Raw genomic sequence first — 22,108 nt, 5'->3', positions numbered from 1 at the left:
GTTTCTGTATAACTTTGATCTAAAGATTAGAACAGTCTGACCAAACTGTTCAATATCTTCCTTATTTCCTTATAGTCTACGATATTTATTAGCGTTCGTTTCTTAGATAATATTTTTTTGGGGAAAATCCATGGAAGTAATCGTGTTGATCCATTGTAAGCCAAGAAAGATGGCTTGAGATTATTAAGCTTCATTTGCAAGCTCTCGGATACAGGATTAACTTGTATTTTGGCTCTTAATACTTGCTGACGTTGTCGCGCTGCGATTACTTTTTTATTAGTACAGAAAGTGAATTCGATTTAAATAAATAAAATAAATAGAGAAGTCCCACAATAGTAATAGTACTAAATTTTATTAATTGTGTTTGGTTATATTGTTGTTACTGCATGTCATAGGATGATAAAAATTACTTACAAAACAAATAGATACAAATACGTATATAAAATAGTTTATACTAAACCACGTTCACGATCAAGGTTGTGTATAAACTAATTAAATAAAACATAACAAATTAAATAAATAACAAAAAGTTTAAAATTTCAGTTTAAAAAAAGATACTTTATTTTGTCTGTTCTAAAAATATTCTTTTTCTTCGTTGTAAGGTAGGAATAAATGTTTTGGTATAATTCAATAAGAATTAAAATATAGATAAATATCATAAACATTTTAATGTGTATGTATCAATATCGTGAAAGTTAGCTCTAGACATGAACATCAGTTGTTTGTCTTTATGTTTACAAAAATTAACATGAACAAAGAGATGTCAACCACACTGCCCTGTGGTATATGACTATGACGTGCTTTACGTCCAAGGGGTTTTGTTAGCAATAACAGCTAAAAGTTTTTAAGTCCTGAGTTAGATGCATAATATTTAGAAGTTCGTAACCAAAGAGATAAAACGAAACCTTTACAATTTCATCTACCTGTAAAATTCAAGAACACTTATAAAAACTTATTCAGAAAGTTTTATATGAAATAACAAAATACATAATTGAGAAAATACCTTTATCTTATATAAGTCAGGTTTTTTTTAAGTTCTAGCTGTACCTATTATGGAAATGTATTGTGTAAAGTTATTTTACTACATCACTAGTCACTTCCTTTTACATAATTACATAATTTTCTGTATACTTGCTTATGTTTTTAAGAATACGATATTTATACAATGTAACAAAATACTAAAGAATGTATGCTATCAATCGCGGAACTAATTTATCTTGATAATCGTGATAAAGCAACAAAATAGCAATTTTCTCGACCATAAAAATAATTGAGTTCAAACTGCGTTCAAGCAATAAAAAGCGTGAAAGCAGGCCCAATAACCTTTAGCGGGGGTAACGTGGGAAAACAGCCACCTGCTAAATAGTGAGGAATAGAGCAAGGCTATTAGGTGCTCACACCACGTGAGCCAATGTAACGACCCATGCCATTTCTGATCCGCCATTAGTGCCACCTTTTTGCAGAGAATAATCCCAATTTTCCTTCCTTTGCTTCCTTGGATATTATGTGAAAGTGTATTCACATTAATCATGTAAAATTACTATTAAGCAAATCATATAGACTATTTATATTAGGTATGTTGATACATTTTGCTGCAAAATAAGATTAATAAAAAGTAATCTTGATATAAAAAAAATGTTTGTCCTTATTCATCTTTAAAAATCAGAACAGACAAACGCAGTGCTCCCACTAGAAAATGAAGACTAGTGTTAAGGGCATCTTTACAACACGCTTGGGAGCCGGCTAACCGTGAGTTATGACGGCATTTTCTCCACCCTTATGAGGAAATACGACAGTTTCAGCTCACGAAGGTGGAGGGTCGACTCTATGATTGCCGAAAGTTAAGCTAGGAATCACGCTCTGTAAAACCTCAATTTTGGTAACTCTGTGGATACTTAACTTAGAATTTCAGCAGGTTTATAACTCTTTTATTACAAAGCTAATTCGTAGAGGATTTTAATATTATCCTCATTAAATCTCAGTCAACTTTAGGTTCACAGAGGGAATATTATTAAAATGATGGCAAAATTTGCCGTATATATACATTTAGTTTCATAATTTCACTATAAATCCAGGTGTATTTTATTAAACTTTGAGCTTAATAATTACACATAGCACTATGCGACAATTAGTTTATTTTAGTTAATGTGGTATTAGTATTACTATCTATATATTGTATAATACATATAAAATTAATATTTATTATATTATAGTTTATGAATTTAATCATGTATATAGCCTGAGGATGAAATACCTTATAGTGACCACAAAAACCACAAATGGCCGTCAAAGTAGATTACCACAGCTCAGCAATTACGAGTAACACATCGGGTGCAATATCGAGCCAAATATTGTAGGCTGGACAATGATCTAATATTCATCGTCGGCAGACGTGCCTGTCTGCATGGCAAAGCATAATACGTAATTAGATACAGCAAATGCTCCCAGGGTCTCGTGCGAGCCCGACAACATGCATTATGCACGAATCTAAATTGAATGTGCAGTTAGTTGCGTGGATTAAGCCCCGACACCTAACCATACATCACGTAACGGACATTTTTATAAAATCTGAATTCATAATGTTACCAGCATCCTTTTTTTAGACGAATTATTTTGATTAATGAGAATAAAAAACCTAATAGAAGGTGATATTAGATTTTATCAAAATTAACCGCAATAATAACTTTTTAAATGTCTCTGAAAAAGATCTAATATGCAAGCGTAGCGTTGAGTACTGACAATATGACGGATCGGATCTGTTCAATTAGTTCCAGGTCCTACCTGGATCGATAGGCAAATTAGTATTAATGTGCATCTGTATATACTGTATTTATTAAACATAATATAATTGTATTGTATGTATGCATTTTTTTATTATTATTAATCCTTTAATGCCATGTGCCATGTCAGGTCAACTCTACGCGGTCTCCTATAGAAAATTAATGATTAATTTGCCATGATGGACTAACTCACCTGACTTCATGCTCATCCTATTATTTGCACCACCATTCATTTTCTCTAAATGTTTCACTGCTGACTGATAGAAATCGCTAAAAGAGATAAGTCCGCCAAATGTAGTTTCCCCTTCGTATTATCTACATTAAAGTTATGTAAATTATTGTTGAGTAGGTATATATTTTTATGAGTGCGCTAACTAAACTTTTCTGCGAAAGACTGCGTGGAGTCATCTCGGCATGTTCAATGACATTTAGCAATAGTTATAGTCACTATTTATTAGTATTGACAATCTCCTTCCTCATGCACATTCATATTAATAAAATAATAATAATGGAATGTACAAATTTAGCACTCGTTTAAAGAAAATTACCTTTATTAGGCCTTTACTAAATGAAGGTATAAAAATTCAATAACATGTAAATTTTCTTTCTAAGCGAAAACTTTTAGAGGAGGCCAATAATAAAATTGGCGGGAAGACTTAGCACAACATCGACTAATTTTAACGTTATTAAATTTCTTAATTATAAACTGTCTAGTCACTAAAATTGAGTAGGGATTTATTAAAATCTAATTATTAAAGTTCAGAACTGATGAAATAATTAAATTAGTTATCGTGGTTTATAGTAGTTATTAGTTTTTACCGGCGGTTTTATTTATATATATATATATATATATTCATACCAACGACTTTGTATAAAGTATGTGTTCCTCTGTGTCACTCATTTCATTCGCCAGGCGCCGCCATCGCCAAGATTTATTTGAAGTTGTCCTATTCATATATGTATAGCGAGTAACGAAAAAATAGACTATGTGAAACAGTTTTCTTAATATATTCGAAATTTCATCACATTTCGGCATCAAGAGAAAACTCACGAACAAGAATTACTACCATAACTTTTTATAATAATTACATTGAGAAATGTTTATTATAGAGGACAATAATACTGGTTATACTTATATCTAGGAAATTAGATAGTTAAAATTAATATCGGACGTGAATCAAATCAAAGAATTGAAATTTTAATAGTCTTCTCGTAAAACTATGTATTAGGTTTAATTAAAATTGGCAGAACGTGTGCATTTTAAAATTAGTTGCACAAATCGCAATTTACTATCAGAGCATGATGGTAAATTGGGATAAATAAAATACCAGTGATGTCATAATATATGCTGTATCTGTATATATAGACTCCTATTCTGTCATCCTATCTCATCTATACTCGTATATATGTTAATTTATCACAATAAAGTTAATTTACTCACCTACTACCAAATTCAATTTTTCCCACCAACCAGTGTCAGTATGAGAACGTGTGAATCCCGATTAAAGAAAAAAAATCATGTTATTATGACTACCATCAGTACCTGAGTTTGGTATTTCTGAAAATATGGTTCTCAGGCAGGTGAATAAAATATTACTATTTTTTTCTGCAGTTTATAGTCGTAATTTACCAAACACGATTACCACTTTCTACAAATTTGTTCGTTTGATATTCCAATTTCATAAAAAATATTCCCCATAGTATCATTGTTGCTATAGGTAATATGTAGTTACTCATAGTGTAGGATACAGCATATTAGCCGTCGCTACCGCAGTTCAGCTTCTAAGTTGGGCTCACATAAATTTAACATAATAACGTTGTTATTATAATAGTTTATTACAATATTACGACGTTTAAGCTCAGTTATGATATACATAAATTTAGACTAGCAGTTGAAAAATTGTTGTAATTGTAATTATAATGTATGACCCGACTGTTATCCTGATTGAGATAGACAGAGGTATTGTTAATATCAACGTCGAGGTGGCCGTATGGAGATGATATTTTATTCAGGCTCTGCGAAAACCAATTTTAGTCATACTATTGAAGGTAACCCAGAAAGTAGATTTTAATCAGATTGACATGATAATGTCTAGCTTTAAAATAATAATAATTAGTTCGCATAGAAAAAAAGTTATAAAATAACACACATAAGTTGATAAAAAAGTTAAAGCCGATTTCTGAATTATTAAACTCAGTTGAAAGATAGTTTATATTATATATATTTTTCATTAATAGCAAAAGAACAGAAAATAAAAAAGAACATTTGTGACAACAGAGTTAATAATCTAATATTTGCGCATATAACGCATTATGCAAGAACACGACTAAAGTGGGAATAAAAATGATAAAACCGTTTGTAAGAGATTTATGTATATTGAAACCATTGTATTGCAAAGATGAAATACTCTAGAAATCCTATTGAAACAAAAAAAAATCATGAAGCCATTTATAAGAGTTAGCGATGAACTGCAGTGGTTTTTTATTTATCTTAACATATATTACATGTTCTATTGAACCGATTTGAATGAAAGTTTGTGTAATTCAATGGATTAGATAGTTTGAAAACACAATTGGAAGCCGTTGGTGGTGCTGCTTTACCGGGCGCTACACTACGCTTATATTTATTATTTATATATTATTAGTGGTATTTAAATAGATACATTACTAACAACTGTAACTATAATATATTATACATTATAACTTATTATAAGCTGCAAACAGTGCGCTTGTATACGCTTGTGCGTTATTAAGAGCGTAATTAGCGTCACATTATATTCATTAAGATTACTTTATTTAAATAATGAAGATTGCATCATTATTTACAGTTCAAGCATGGACGATAATTTGATTGTACTGTTTGTCAATTTTGTGCCTACTGTAATTATAGTTTATCGCCACTTGTTTAATAGCGCTGGGTATTTCCTTACGAATCCGACACACTCCGCTCTACTCGTCTAGTCTCCGCAACTTGTTAACCAGTGTTTACAAAGTATCCTGACATTAGATAACGAGTCAGCAACTACTGAACACCCTGCTTACCTATCGATACTTTATCTAATTGAAAGCCATATATGTACCTTAATGAACAGTATTGCACGTAGATTTCCTCATGATACGAATGAATTGCGATAAATAAATATGGGGTACAGTTATCTATTCATAGAATAAAAATGTAACTGATTTCCGTCTGTATATGAAAAAAACTATTATTGAGTAACTTTATTAAGATAAAATAATTTTTGATTATTTATCAGTGGTTTTTGGCTCGCTAATTTCAGAACTGCTTAACAAAGTTGGTGGTTGGCAGGTTCATTTAAAATTTTGATCTCTTCATACTCCATATGGATAATAGTAAAACTTAATATGTTTAGTTGAGAAAAAGTAAGCCTTACCTTTACATACCTTTGATATACGATGCAGGCTATTAAATGTCAGGCATCTTAACACTCTCGGAGCGTAGCAGCAGCAGTATTTTCTCATAGATGCCAACAAGATTGAACAGGAGTAAGGCGATCATAACTCACAGTTAAACGTGGCCCGAGGTGTAATCTCGCGCGTGGACTTGCACAATAATCCAAGTCGTCTATTCTATTGGTGATCCTTTTAATTTTTATATGTTACTTTTATGTTACGACACTTATTTGTGGTCTAGTTTATAGTTATTTAATTCATTGCTTGTACTGTCAAAGATAAATATTGTATGCAGCATTTTTTTTTAACTAGTTATAGTTCAATTGAAGCTGCTATGCTGTTGATAAGTACAGTAAAGTGTATATATTATATAATAACAATAAAGAATACAGAAATCTATACATATAATAAAAATGTAGTTAATCATACTATCTGTGCTATTGTTGAGGATTTTAGCAACAAAAAACAATTATCATTAGACTTATTTGATTATTTGTACGTTTATACGCTAATCACAGAAATTGCATTACAAACAAAATTATACGAATAGGAAGTCATGAGCCCAACTAATATATAAGTTTGAAAATTTTATGTGTTTTCTATAAATTTATATTATTATATGATGATGATATCAGCAAGTATATTTCATTTTGCCCTTGAAATAATAATGAAAGTAAAGCAACATAGTCTGAATTTAGTTCTCAATCTAAAGTTCATTCAAAATTAAGTTCCCGCTAAACGAGAAGCCACCTCGCAGCCGAAAGGAATTCCTTTAAACTCTGTAAACCTCACAGACGTAAGATAGAAAGTTCTTCTTGTGTACATTCGATTGCCTCAGCAATTAAATATCTAATTATTTGTTTGTGTTAATGCACGTAAATAACTAAGATAAATTTTAACAATTTCATATATTTACAATCAACTTTGTATATTCCTAAGTATATATACTTTATTCCCCAAAAAATTTACTAAATTTAATGAACACAATAGCACCACTGCGGTTGGAAAAAAAAATTACTATTAAGTTTTCGTAACAAAATAAATTGACACCATTCTCCTTTCGAAATGAATTAATCTTATTAATCAATAACAAATGAATTACTAATAAAATAACCTTTTAGGTGACACCGCCTTTACAGCGAAATAAAATAGAAAATGGATACTATTGATTGAAGTTTGTAGACACCAACCTATAATCAGACAAGAAGACCAATGTCAAGAAAGTCATTTGATTTCCCAGCGTGCCTCGTTAGTGCAGTTTAATTTAATGCGTTGCCCGTAGCGTTGCTCGTTTTATTATGCTAACGGGACTGGCACCATCGCGTTGTAATATTTTGAGTACGTCACCGGTGGTGACACGATGCATATTTAAACAAAGGCGCGTCGCGAGATTCGAGGGAAATTGTTGCACCATTAAGCGTCACTTCAAATGGAAGTGCTCCGCCCCGCCGCTTACTGAAGATACTTACGAGTACGGCTACATGTTTACACTATTAAAATATTACTATATAGTTTTTAAAAAGTTTTAATAGTAATAGCTAGTAATAATATATTATACTTAATTACTTGTTTGTTATGGAGTTACAGGTAATAATTTTGTGGAATATATATTTTAAATAATAATTATAAAAGCCAATTATAACTAATTATATATATATATATATCTATGAGAGATATTCCCCTTTATATAAAGTATATAAATAAAAGGTTGCCTTTAAAATAATTATTTCTGCAATATGGCCGCCTTACTGTATTTATACAGATGTAAATATGTAATTAAATGTATCTATTTTTTTTCTATTTATTCATGTATAAATTAAATTTAAAAAATTGATTGGATTTGTAAATTGAATGCTAGAGGGGATAAAATTAAATTAATACACATGCATATGTGCACTATTTTAATCATGTTGTTATTATTACTATAATGTATCTAATAACAATAAACAAATTAGAGATATTAAAATCTTTCCACGTAAACGTTAAACGTAGAACAGTCTGTTTGTAAAAACTTCCACCCCTCGTCGTTTTGAAAGTGAAGTCATCATTGAGAAAAAATCGTCCCGAGATCTATTTGGTGCCGGATGCTTTTGACAGTCGGGACACATCGCGACCTGAACGATTTACATATTACGTGACACTTTTACAAAGTTCGCCATTGACTCCCGTCTGATAGACTGAGACATCCAACACGATATTGTTTTTCGAATGTAACGCACCATTCCCTGAGCCCTTCAAGGGTGAACTGTTTTTTTATTACGCCTACTGAAAATTCTATGAGCGATTGTGAACTTTTCCTTATTATCCTCGTATATTTTTTTGTTTGTATATGAATTTATAACACTAAATGTCTTCACCTTACGTGAAATCAGTGTAACATGACATTATATATTAAATTATGTTAAGACACGTTGCGCTACGCGGCACCGGTTAGATTAAATTATTTAACATAAAATGTTGTCACTTTGATATAGAGCGATTTAGAACCTTATAGACCAAGCATGTCCTTGTTCATATCGTCAAGTTTATATTATTACATAAACAAATATGTGACTTAACAAAAATATGACATATGCTTGTTGAGCAAAGCGCAAAATCATGGAGCGACGAGTAAATAGAATCATAAAAATTTAAATCGAGGGTTTATTTTCAAATAAATGAGTATAATTTTATGTAATTTTAGCAAGGACCCGACTTTTCGCTTGTATAGTATTGAAATGCTATTAAAAATCAACTCTCAAATGTATACCAACTGCATTCGTTTATAATTTGTAACTGTTAAGCGGAACTCCAGCCAATTAGGCAAGCGGGCGTATTGACTGAAGGAAAGTTTGTAGTGCATGTTTTCCAATTTGCATTGAAAGCCTATTGGCTCTGGATTATGAAATGAAATATTTTATAAAACAAATCCGTTTATCAAAGTAACATGATGTTTGATGTTCCGTATACATAATTTTATTATAGTGTTTTATGATCTTTATGAGTCAATGATCCTTAGTTATACTTCAGTTAAAGCCACCTAGGTAGATTTTATTACGAATTGATTATTTTACTGATTTGAAGATTAAAGTAATATTAAATGTAGCTTATAATATTATCATTTTAATATAAATTTATTTAAAAAAACGTGATTTTTTTTTTCATGTTTAATATTTGATAAGCACTGACAATAAGGATATATTGCAATTAAAAGATAATGATGGAAACATTACCCTAGTTTTCTAGAAACTATAAATAAAGTCCCCTGATTCAGGAGTTTGTAAAGTGAACAAAATAACTTTATTTATTTAAAATATTGCATGTAATATATCATAATAGAACCGTGACATATTGGTATATATATATTTTTTTAATTTGAATTACGCCACAAAACTGGGAGTTTTTTATTACTAGAGACCAGAAAAGATAAATGGAATAGTCAATTTAAACCATAACATAAAATATAACTACAACAACTAAGTATGTACACAGATATGCCAACTGTTGACCTTTTTTTGATAATATTATTTAATTTTATATGAATGTAAAAATAAAATATCTAATATATGGAAAACCTATATATTATTTTATTTTTACTTTCACGTTTTGTCTGTTTGTCTTTGTTTTGTTCTAATACAATACCAGGAAAACAAATAATGTTTTTAAAAGGTTTTTATTAGTTATCATTAAAACACATTCCGTCGTTACCCAGGCCATACCAATACCATCGAAATTATAAAAAATATATTAGTTATTTATCCACATACCTACTTTCAATTTAATCACTATATGTGTCTGTATCACTTGACCTGCGATACTGGGGAGTCCCCATAAGCGATTGTTTACATTATTACATTATAATATGTAATTTTTATCAACCAATTTAATTGCTTATTTATTTTGACTAACCAGTGGCCGGCCTATATATTTAGTTGACGGAGTGGTCTAGCGATTTAGAGATCCGCAGAAGAACCATAGTGACCGACGTAGCCAGAATTGCGAAACTGAGGTGGCAATAAGCACGGCTCATAGAACAGATGATGGCCTTTGTAAAGTCCTCGAGTGGCGAACCCAGACCGGAAGACGCAGCGTGGGAAGGCCTCCAGCAAGGGGGACCGACGATCTGGTCAAGATCGCTAAAAAGCGTTGGATGCAAGCAGCGCAGGACCGATTGTCATTTTTAGTGGAGAACTTTGTTCAGCAGTGGACATCTTTCGGGCTGAAATGATGATGATATAAACCTTTATTTTTACTATTTTATATTGGACTACGCTTGGGATAGGTAAACCAGTAAATGCAGACAAAAAAGTAAATTTGTTTCGAAAAAAAGTGAAACCAACTTGTTTTGTGTTTCTCGCTGCAGAATCCCCCAGGGCGCCACATAATTCGGGAGCTTAACAAACGACCGGGATAACACATGGGTATCCGGAGAGTATCTTCACCTTTCATGGTTACATTACAACCAAACTAATACTTAAAAAAATGGCTCTATAAACATTTATGGTCGATAAATTAGAAGAATCGTATCGAAATATCATATTTTGGAAGGTGTATTCTTAGATGAGTGACAGGTAATTTGGTAGTCTTACTATAATTTTATCGAAGTTAACAGAATAGGCAATGCCATTTTGTCATTTTCAGAAGATATTCAATAATAGTAATTTTAATCTAACCTAAGTTTTAAAGAGACTGTTTCCAAGTATGATTTTTCAGCTGCGTATTTTATTTGAACACAAACTACTATCAAATAAACAAAAATCAAAATGATTTGATATTGTAATCGTATAGTTTTTCCATCCAATTTCTCTGTCTATTTTATGAGAAATAGAAAACACTTTCCGTGTAAATGTAATAAATGTGTGATATATAATATTTATCAAAGCTAAAACTTTGATCTAAATAGAATAGGAAATCAGTTTCATTTCAAATGATGCAGCTGAGTTGACTGTTAGGGAAGACATCCTCAGTAGGTCCTTGGAGTCAACTGTCAGAAACTTCTCGTTCATTTAGCCCAAACTTCGATAGTTTTCCGCCTGATTCCGGATTGTTGCAAATTTAACGTGCCGACAAAGAGCGCTCTTCTGATCTCAAAGGCACTAAATTAGATGCCAGCTCACAAACTGCCCGTTGGCTTAGAATTATTTAGAATACTGCAGCGTTCTCGTTTACTCTGAATTTCTTAGATATTTTTTGCCGATGATATCTGCTTACAGCATTTTTTTGAATCATTATGAAATAATTCTAACTTTCTTTTGGCATACATAGTTCACTTCATTTATTATGCTGCAGAGTTTGGAGCAGTTTATTATTTATTACAATTTTTTATAATGTTTATAACATTATAATAAGTTATATAAACTAGATGATTATATGTATCATGATAATAAGAGCTTCCGATATTTCAGTGCTGTTATAAACGTCGTGGTCACGAGTCGCCCGAAGACGGCGCGATTGTAAACAATTATTACGAGCATACAAATTTATCTACCGGCTATCTTAGTTTTTTCTACGTACGTCGTCACTATTACTACCAGAAAACACTTCGTACAAACACACTATCACTAAACTTTTTGTAACATATTCTTTACACCTATTTTTAATATACCTTACACTGGATTCCATGATCGGGGTAATTTCACACCGTCATATAAATATTATAATGACTATAGGTGACGAGTGGATATGTTAGATTTAAGTATATTAGAAAAAAATGACAGAAAAATAATATTTGAAACATCAATAATAATGGACCTATTAGTGAACCTTGTGGTTAACCATCCATATTTTTGATAACACAATCATCTAGTAAGAGGTTTGTGTCTGAAGGGACGGTTAAAATATAGAAACAAATCGAAATATACTTGCGGATGTATTTAATAACAATCTTTTAATTTGAAATTTCAAACAGACACTGCATTTTATTTATCTGTATAGATGAGTATATTGGTTCTATTTTCATTCGTTTAAGTTAAATCTATATACCTATACAGTTTTATAATTTGGAGTATCACAAATGTTTTATACAACTGATTCAACACGTGTGTCGCATATACATATATTTATGAACCCGTCTATATAACATGTTATTCGTACCTTACAAACTGTGCGATTGGAGAGTGATCGTTGTTTCAATGGCAGAATAATGTACTTATTTTGTTCTATGGTTTCAATGATCATTCTAACATGCTCATTCGATAGACGTTTCCGTAGACTACTTTTATTTCTGTGCTTTATTAGTATAAAGGAAACAAATATGAGATGCACATACCTACCTTCCTAACATACCTAGTGGTATGTGTCCATCATACGTCACTTGGCCTCACAGTTTTACCGAAATTTAACGTAAATAAATGTGTACAAATATTACATCGAATGGATGTGAATATTATATGTTTATACTTTATACTTTGAAAATAAACTCCAATATACTATAATGTTCTGATAAAGTTATATGTGATCTCATTTAAATAATTTTCATTTCCTTATAGGTAAGAACTATATTTAAGTTCTAATTACATAATCAGCCATTGAGTAATGTCACTCTAACTGATTGATTATGCAAATATTATTACATTAAGTTGATCCAAATTAAAAGGATGTATTATTAGTACTATTATGAGCATAAGAAATCCTTGGAAATAAGAACTAGTTATAATGAGCTGTGGATACTTCGAAGATTGTATATATAAAATAAAACATCTGCAATATAAATATTCATCAAAAGTAAAATAGTGCTCCATAATAGAATTAGTTACAAAATCTCCATTTTATACTATAGAAACGGTGTGTATAGGTACATTCCCTCGTACATTATGAACTCATGATTTTGCAAAAGCAAACATTGTACAAGTACGTACGACCATTGAATGCAAGGTTTCTAACATCCGTGTTATTAAATAAACTATTTTTTATACTAATACGGTTATTTACCTAGCCAATTACGTAATGAGGTCGCTATCGTTGAATTTACTTAAAATAAATCCATATTAGAAAAAAAATCTTTATAGTTTACACTAGCAATATTTTCGGACATTTGCATACTTTTATTTTTAAATTCTTGTATTTTATATACGTTAATTTTCATTTGTCTATCTATATATATAATACGTTAAGAAGAGACTTTGTACCCCTTTTTACGAAAATTGCGCGAACTATGATATTCGCACACTTATAGAAAAAGAGTGCAGAATACATTTTTTTTTTAATTATGCATAATAATTACTTTAAATAAATAAAATAAATATTTATTATAAATTTAACATTACACACTCTACCATGTATTTGACATACACGCTTGTATAAATAGTCTTTTGTTTATTGTTAAAGTCTGTGGTTAAATCGAGAATAAATTAATATTATTTGTCGATATCTTACTGAAAATTAATTATGGCCGAATTTTGAACACTGAACGATTACTAGTACATATGAAACTTCCTCTTCGAATCACTCTATCCTAGTCGATAAGTCGAGAGATGTATATATCAAGTTAAAATAATTACCTATTTTGTCAAGAAACCCATCTTTATTCATTTATATTTATCGTTACCGAAATATGTATGAAACACAATTACTTGCCTATTACGTTTATCATAAAACTTACTACATTGCATACTCATCACAATTTGGCCCTTTCATAAAAACTAATTTATCAATAGACATAATGCCCGTAAGTATACCTTTACCCAAAATTTCTCCCATATAGGGTGTCTCGTTCCATACCACAATAAATAGCTATTTACCAGTGAGTACGACCGCGCTGGAGCCTCCCATCCACCGGAAGGTGTTCTCAATTTGTCGCACGGAATGAGATTGTCGCCGCTTTCAGTATTAGGTAAGTGGCTTTTACATTTCACTTTACGTGAACCCACCGTGATTTAGATCTTATGTCAAATAAACATTGACATTGTAATAAATATGTTGTGTACAATCCATTTATTAGAGATTAAGGAGAAGTTATATTTTAATAAATAATGAAATTACGAAATATAAGTAATTATATATTTGAAATAATTTTTATATTTATTATAGTTACATTGAACATTTTTATTTTAGAATATTATTGATTTTATTATTAACTACAAATATAATCTTTAAATAAAATCAATTAATTTTAGCATCACCATATTTATTTATAAATACATGCATTAGCTGTCATTATTATAGTATTCATAAAAAAACTAAATATGAAACGAAAATTCAAGCGTATTAATACCCGGAACTCATTATTATAAATGAAAATATAAAAATATACTCAACTGAATTCTTAAAAAAATATTTTTTGCTTCATGACGTAGGTACGGCTTATGTGAATAGAAATTTAATTCATAACTACGTTGGCCTTCGGCTACGGTTAATTACGATTAAGGTTTTATTTTTTGATCTATCATTAGTATTTTCTATATACATATAATTAACTGAATATAGTGCCTTAGCATAGGGATATAGTATCTGTATATAATCTATCAATTGTTTCGTACAATTAACAGAAATTGTTTACATGTTTCATTTTTTATGTTTATATTTTTTAGGACATATATGACATTAATAGAAAATTACAAACCAGTACAAACAGCTGTATACTATATTGAGCTATGGACTACAATGAGTTGATAATAGTAGTGGTATGATTAATGTTTTTTTAGTTAATATAGGGAACGTCCAAAAATCCAAGAATCTGAAATAAGACGGTTCAAAACATATTTTAAAATTATCTTTTCTTAAATTGTTGCGACCGGTAATTGAGTTCTGGGACTTCATTTTCTGAAAATTACATTCGTAACAGAGGTCAAAAAAAATATTCTATTCTCTAACAAATATTAGGCATACTATTACGTGTAACGACTCAAGAAAAGAGCTATTGACCGTAGTGACGTAAACATAATATACTTATTAAATAAACGAGTCTAATGATAATACTTTAAAAAACCGGTTCGTTTTTTTTCAAGTTTCTAGAATTAGAGACTCATCTTAAATCATTATGTACATAACCAGCAAATGAATACAACCTTTTATGACAACTATAAAATCATAAGTTTTGGAATGAAAACAAAATGTTAAAAAAGTGTACATTATTAGTTTGTGGACTATGGATTATATTAAATACATTTTATGTGTCAGTTTATGGAAACGTGAGAGGTAAATTATATATTTATTATTTTTTGTTCATGCATAAATGTAAATTATATGTTATAAGATTTTAAATTTCACTTATAGATCACAATTCATTGAACTAAATAATTAATTCCTTATATAGAATATTAATATAGAATACATTGTATTTAGTTATAAACATTTTTCTGCTTATTTGTCTCTTGCTTCTATTTATAATTACAATTACTACATTTTCTACTTACATAGTAAGTTTCCGCTAATTACCAACTATATTTTTAATAAGTCTACTATGTTTAACCTTATGGTGACTAACTGAATGAATTAATACATTTGATTTAATAATTTAAATTTTTAAATAAATAATTATTTCATTGTGTAAGGGTATAGTTGAAATAAATATGAAAAAAAAAATTATTCACTGTATTGTATTCATTCCTGTACATATTAATATACATATCGATATTTGTTTGAGTAAATAATAAATAACCCTGGATAATTATCACACCGCTATCTAATCCCACGGCAGATCTTGTGTTATGGGTAGGTACTAGACAATTGATACAAATACTTAGATTTTTTTTATAAATACGTACGTAGTATACGTAAAAAATACCCAGACCGATACAAGCAATCATACTCATTATTGTTTGCATCTTATGAGGAATCGAACCCGCGACCATCGGAATTAAAGCGGTGTACTGAACCGTTAGACTACCGAGGTCGTCCATTACATTGCGGACATAAATTATATTTATTGTTGTATTTTGGAAATTAGGTTATTACCTATTTTCCTACTGAGGTAAATATTATGATAAGTTGAAGTTGTATAAGGACACGTTCTCAATATAAATTAAATATTTGGAAACTGTTAGATAAGTAAAATGAAGGAAAATAAGCGTATTTCAGTTAAACTATATATGTCAGTCCTTACGGTGTATATAATAAGGGCCAATGTTGTTGTATAAACAATATTAAGTTGCCCGATATACATAAAAAATAAATAAATTTATTTCCCGGCGAGCTTATCGTAATAACTATGTGCTACATATTCCTGCCTCATTGAATAAGTAAATTAGTATTTATTAAAGTTCAATTGAGACTTCTTTTTGATTATCAGAAATACGATCTCCGCAAACCAATTGGTGGCAGCAAGCTCAATTCCAGCAACAACCTCCTAACGGAAATGTTCTAGAAGGGAAGTCTCAGTCGAATCAGCAAGGAAATAATGATTTGATATTTATTTTTAACAAGGAAAATGATAGTTTAGTAGAAGTTCGTGGAAACTGGCCTTCTCGTTCAGGTGAAGTTGTAAATACGGCACCGCAAGTCTTGTATGCCAGTAATGAAAACTCAAATAATGTTCCTCCTCGGCCAGCTGTTTCGCCTCAAGAAGAAAGGCCAATTCAGCAACCTTCACTAGAGGCATGGCGACCACCATCTCCTGAAGGATGGCAGTCACGACCACCTACTCCTGAAGGATGGCAGTCACGACCGCCAGCTCCTGGAGGATGGCAGTCACGATCACCTAGTGGTGGTGCTCCTTTACAAGGATCACCTTCACCTCAACAAGGATCACCTTCACCTTATGGTGAGCAACCATATGACTCCCAATATAACAACAGATTTGGACAACAATCAGATTATTTTAGAAGGCCACATATACCGTATGATCAAATGTATGAAGGCAGGCAAAATGAATCAACTAGTTATAGAAGACCATTTCCTCCGTATCCGTTTCCCCCTCCATATTGGTATCCACATCATTTCCATCCACCACCCTATTCATTTTATGGGCGAGGACCACCACCATATCCGTTTTATGGACGGCCTTTTGCACCCCCACCATATTCATTTTATGGACGACCACCGCCTCCATTTTTTCCACCATGGGCTCGTTTCGGATACCCGCCTCCATGGCACAGATATTATGGTTCATTTCGTCCACCATTTCCGCCGCCGGACTTTAGAGACCCACAGTATAGAATGGGTTCTGAAACATTGCCTAATACGGGAAACTTCAACTTTTCTGATTATAATCTAATAGATAGAAATCAAATCAATTCCAGACCTGATATAAGAGGACAACCGCAAAGTGGTGGTATGCCTTTGACAGACATTAATGGAGAATATTCGCAAAATATGAATCCTTCAATGCTACAAATCTTTCAAGCAGTTCCTGTTACGCCAGATTATTAACATTTCTCAACTAATATACCTATAGATGCTCGTACTGGTTAAGAATATTATATTTAACATACGCTTAGATTTATGATACCGCCTTAACTCCTATAATCGCAGATTCGATTCCTCGCACGGTATAAAGATTTGGATTAATGAGGATATTTGTAGTCTGGGTCTTTCTTGTATGTTTATAATATTTATTTCATATATATTATATATGCATTTACAAAAGAAATATTTACGCATTTTAGACATTTATATGGTACCTATAACACTAGGTGTGCTTAGCTTCAAACTAGATGCAATGGTGTGAATAGTCCTCAATTAAAATTATGCTATATTTAACACTTATATTTACTGATCTATATACTTAATTGTATTAAAATTTAAGATATACCTGTATTTATTATAGAAAAATAAATATTTATATAGTTTAGTTTGTTTCAATTGATATAATGTGGTATTATTAAATATCTAAAGAGCAGAATTTATGATGTAGGTATCCAATCGGTCACTATCCAAGTCTCGTTTAAAATAGATTTTCTTCCTGCAATGGCCAACAAGCTGATGGCTTACTTGACGAGTTATGGAAACTGTCGCCTATCCCCTCCAATTAATCCCCTGTACCATTCAAACAGACAGGATGGAAATTACGACGGCCTAAGCAGAGGTTCGAACATCTAGCGGTGCCATCAAACAAAAGGTGTATCCGTCAGGCTGAAAACCAACTCCCGATTTGGCCTTCAGCTCCTTCCGCTAGTTTGGAGTGCCATCTTCACTCGCTCCTATTGTCCGGTGAACCTCTAACGGCCAGCTGCGTGCCAATAGCATTGGAGTAGTCCGCAAAAAAACATCGTCTATTACTCATAATATACACCACGGGCTTCACGTCATCATGCGACGACCATGATACCTTTCATACACAGTCATTACTGGGAACTATGATGTAATTAATTTAGTAAGCAAATATTTCTTTGTCGGAACATATATTACAAAGTAAGCTGCTTGGTAGCCAATGAGTGAAATAGAAGTATCCATGTAAACTACTTTATACAAAGTATATCATGTTATAATATAAAAAATAAAGATAGATTTACTTCTATTTAGTCCTATATTTCATGGCTTGTCTAATACAAGTCAAGCAATATGGGATTCATTCTATAACTGCTAACATGCAGTTGAAGGTTCTTACACGATTGCAAAACTGATTCAATTTAAAATTAAAATGAAGAATAATAGAATTTATAAAATTGTAATTATTTAGTGTATCAAATATAGTGGCAAATTTATTAAAATAATACTTAATAATCCGATGTTTATGATTATTATTTTGTACTACGATATACGACTATAGTAAATAAACTGGTATTGCATATGAAAAGTTCAGACAGACACAAATCAACTGCCAATACACGTTCCAAAATTAAACAGTTTAATTATTTTTATAATTTATTTCAAAATACTCAATAATAATTTCTTAAAATCGGATTACTGTATAAAGTTATACTCCTACGTGGATCTATTTATCTACATCATACAGTATTTATTTTTTATGATGATGACTGGTAAATAACATAATATTTAAAACAGAGATTTGATTTTTTTCTACGGTAATGGAATAATTTAACAAACACTTTACCTATGTGTACCTCATGTCAATGGGCTGTATTTAGTTTTATCAACAAACATGCTTTGTAAGCAGTGTTTCGGTTGTAGGACGATGTGAAATTACAGGATAAGAGGAGTGACATCTTAGTTTACTGGAATGGCAATGCATGAGTGGTATCACGAATGCCACATGATAACATGATGTGCTGTTTATGTACACATATATATAAGCTACGAGTAGTTACCATCAGGTTGATTGTCGTCAGCTTGATTGTTATTCCATTACAAAAAAAATATTTGTAGATTGTTTTTGAACTGTATAGATTTTACTCTTTTGTTAAAGTCATACTACAATTTAATTACTGTTTTAAATATGTTATAGGTAAAGCAAAGAAGTAAGCTAAAATATTATGCAATTGACTCCTACATTTTTTTTATTCAGATAAACGTTCGGCACAATATCCTGGCCCGCCTTATAGAGGAGCATGGAACAACAGTCCACCTAATAGTAGACAATATAGTGGTTACAGTAGAGGCTTTTATGGAGGCCCACCTCCTTACCGTTGGGGGTGGTCCCCAGGTCCTCCAGCGTACCGAGGACCACCTTCATATTACCGAGGTCCACCACTAGACTACCGAGGATCGTCTCCGGGTCACCGAGGGCCACCTGGTGATCGTTGGCAACACCCATATCATAAATGGCAATCACAAGGTCATCGGGGACCACCACCGGATCGACAAGAAACTCTTTCAGATGAACAAGACCCATCTCAAGATAACAGATACTTTTCTGATGATAATGGCACAAATAAACAAAGCCCATCAAGTACTGCAAATGAAGAACAAATTGACATAAGATACGGTTCAAATCGCGCTCCAGACACTTCCGTTAAAACCCAAACTATAGATATTGACACATTAAATAAAATATTTGGTTCATTATCAAACACCAATTTAAAGTTGACAACAGATGGCGATGCGCTTGTTAATAATAACAATTGGAGCACTACAGAAAAAGTACCGCCTCGTATATTTCAAGTTGCACCGGTGACTCCAGACGAATAAATTGATATTGGTTGTTTATTGTATACCTATTTATTTTTAATCATAATTAATCATGATTAATATTATACCAGTTAGGTAGTTAATGTTGTACAATTTCCCAAAATTGACGTTACGAATATATCGCAGCGCATGTATCTATGTACGCTGTTTATATACTATAGATAAGTATACACATAATGATTATGTTAAATTTTGAGAAGGTCACATTTATTGGTTAATTGTGTTAATTGTCAAAATATATTATAGTATAAATTATTATTTTTAACAAGTGCTTCTAAGAATTTAATGAATTAACTCTTAAGAATCAAATAAATTGCCAAAAAAAGGGTACTAGTTTATAATCAATCGAATTACCTACATAAACATTTTACGACACATTTATTTCCATACAGTAAACAAAGTCATCCGATATAGTTTCGTAAAGGAAAGGAAAAAAAACTATAGGTGTAATTTATTTTCATAATACTTATTTAAATTGAATTGCAAATTTAATTTTATTATTTCATGATATTAAAAAAAAATCTCATAAATTTCTTATTGATTAAGATATATTAGTATAACAGCATATTCATTTTATTTCATTGTTTAAATAGTTAAATTAAAAAGTCTCCCAGTTTCCATAAATCTATCTCTAAAACAGTGTAACTTCGACAGAAATTGATATAATATGTACTAACTTTTTATATTAATTTATCACTAGATCACATAGATTGATCAGCCAATGCATAGTCTAAATTACTACAATTAAAAAAATGTATTCTGCACATAAGTACCTTTTATTATATAGGAATATACCAAGAATGATATGAAAAAAGGTGTAAAGGCACAGGATAACAGCAATTTTGCACAAGGTAAGTAGCATTGAATATCATTTACATACGTATATGAATAAGACAGGTATTTGTCAACGCAATAAAACAAACAGAACCAAAAGGAATACAAATAAAAAATACGACAGTTAAAAATTTAATCACTATTCAATTATACGCACTCTTCAGTGGTGTACAAGGTAAAATAAAACTACGTATAATATGCATATATAATAATGAAAATACATGACTAAAGATTTGTTTGGTTAAATTGACTTCAGTATGAAAAAAATATAGTTTTATGAAATATCTCAGTGTGGATCATATTATTAGAATGTAGGCATACACCTGCCGTCTGTAGTTCGTTGATATCCATCTCACAACCGCCGGAAAAGTTTTCTCTTCCACTTTTGTCTGTTGTTGTAGTAACACTATCTTTAGAAATACTGGTCGATTCTTCTGTCGGAAACAGTATAGCACTCTCAGTTTGTTTATCAGAATAATGCGTAGAAGCCGTATTATCTCTGTTAGTTATTGGCCCAACAGCTGGAATTTGACTCGTGCTGTTATCAGTTGCAGTCTCGTTAATATGTTTATTTAAACTAAACAAATTTCTAAAGTTATCTCTTGCCTTTTCCGTCCTTTCATGGGCCCTTTCGTGCGCCTTTTCAAGAAACTCCAACACTTTCCCACCATGTGTATCATTAAATTGAACTGTTATTAGTACACAGAATAGAATGGTAAACTTCATTTTAATAATTGCGACGTTCTCACTTGTCAAGCCGGCCTTGTTTATGTGACTGAAAGTCAGCTAATATGCCTTAGGAATCGTCGTAGTTCTTCAGATAACATATTGACTTTATAAAGAAAGATCACCTAAAAGGTTATTGTAAACGACACAAAGATAACGGACAACATTCTTTAATTTATATGACTGTTTTAAAAATTACTAGTTACTAATATCCGCATTTGATAATAATAAATGTCACACAATTACACCAATTGTCTGATTCTCAAAAAATAATACATTGTGTAGGTAGAAATCAGACAATAAACACTAGTGTGGGTACACCGGCACAACTCGTTCAGTCAGATCCGAGCCCATTTAATATAGGTTATGTCGTCCCGAGCAAGTATCAGCGAGCAACATGTCTAGCGCTG

The 22,108-nt window shown here is 31.2% G+C and overlaps 2 protein-coding genes across 2 annotated transcripts; one reads left to right on the top strand and one right to left on the bottom strand.

Annotated features, from left to right (window-relative positions):
- Positions 1-15,223: 15,223 nt before the first annotated feature.
- On the top strand, positions 15,224-17,480 carry LOC131853366 (proline-rich proteoglycan 2-like). The gene is made up of 2 exons (XM_059204233.1): positions 15,224-15,308; positions 16,402-17,480. Exons 1-2 carry the CDS (start codon positions 15,224-15,226, stop codon positions 17,478-17,480), a joined length of 1,164 nt encoding a protein of 387 aa, XP_059060216.1.
- Positions 17,481-21,165: 3,685 nt separating this feature from the next.
- LOC131853266 (growth-blocking peptide, long form-like) lies at positions 21,166-21,748 on the bottom strand. The gene is given in 2 exon segments (XM_059204111.1): positions 21,166-21,323; positions 21,326-21,748. Coding segments are annotated over 2 exon segments (420 nt in total). The 5' UTR covers positions 21,699-21,748; the 3' UTR covers positions 21,166-21,276.
- Positions 21,749-22,108: the final 360 nt, after the last annotated feature.

The sequence above is a fragment of the Achroia grisella genome, unplaced genomic scaffold, assembly GCF_030625045.1.
Source record: "Achroia grisella isolate CSIRO2021 unplaced genomic scaffold, CSIRO_AGI_Agris_v1 utg900, whole genome shotgun sequence".
NCBI lineage: Eukaryota > Metazoa > Arthropoda > Insecta > Lepidoptera > Pyralidae > Achroia > Achroia grisella.
The sequence above is the reverse complement of the archived record's forward strand: the minus strand, read 5'-3'. Positions and strand labels throughout refer to the sequence as shown.

Coding starts and splice junctions, on each gene's coding strand:
- LOC131853366 (XM_059204233.1), top strand. CDS start 15,224: ATGTTAAAAAAGTGTACATTATTAGTTTGTGGACTATGGATTATATTA. Junction 15,309..16,401: donor AGTTTATGGAAACGTGAGAG/GTAAATTATATA, acceptor TTTGATTATCAG/AAATACGATCTCCGCAAACC.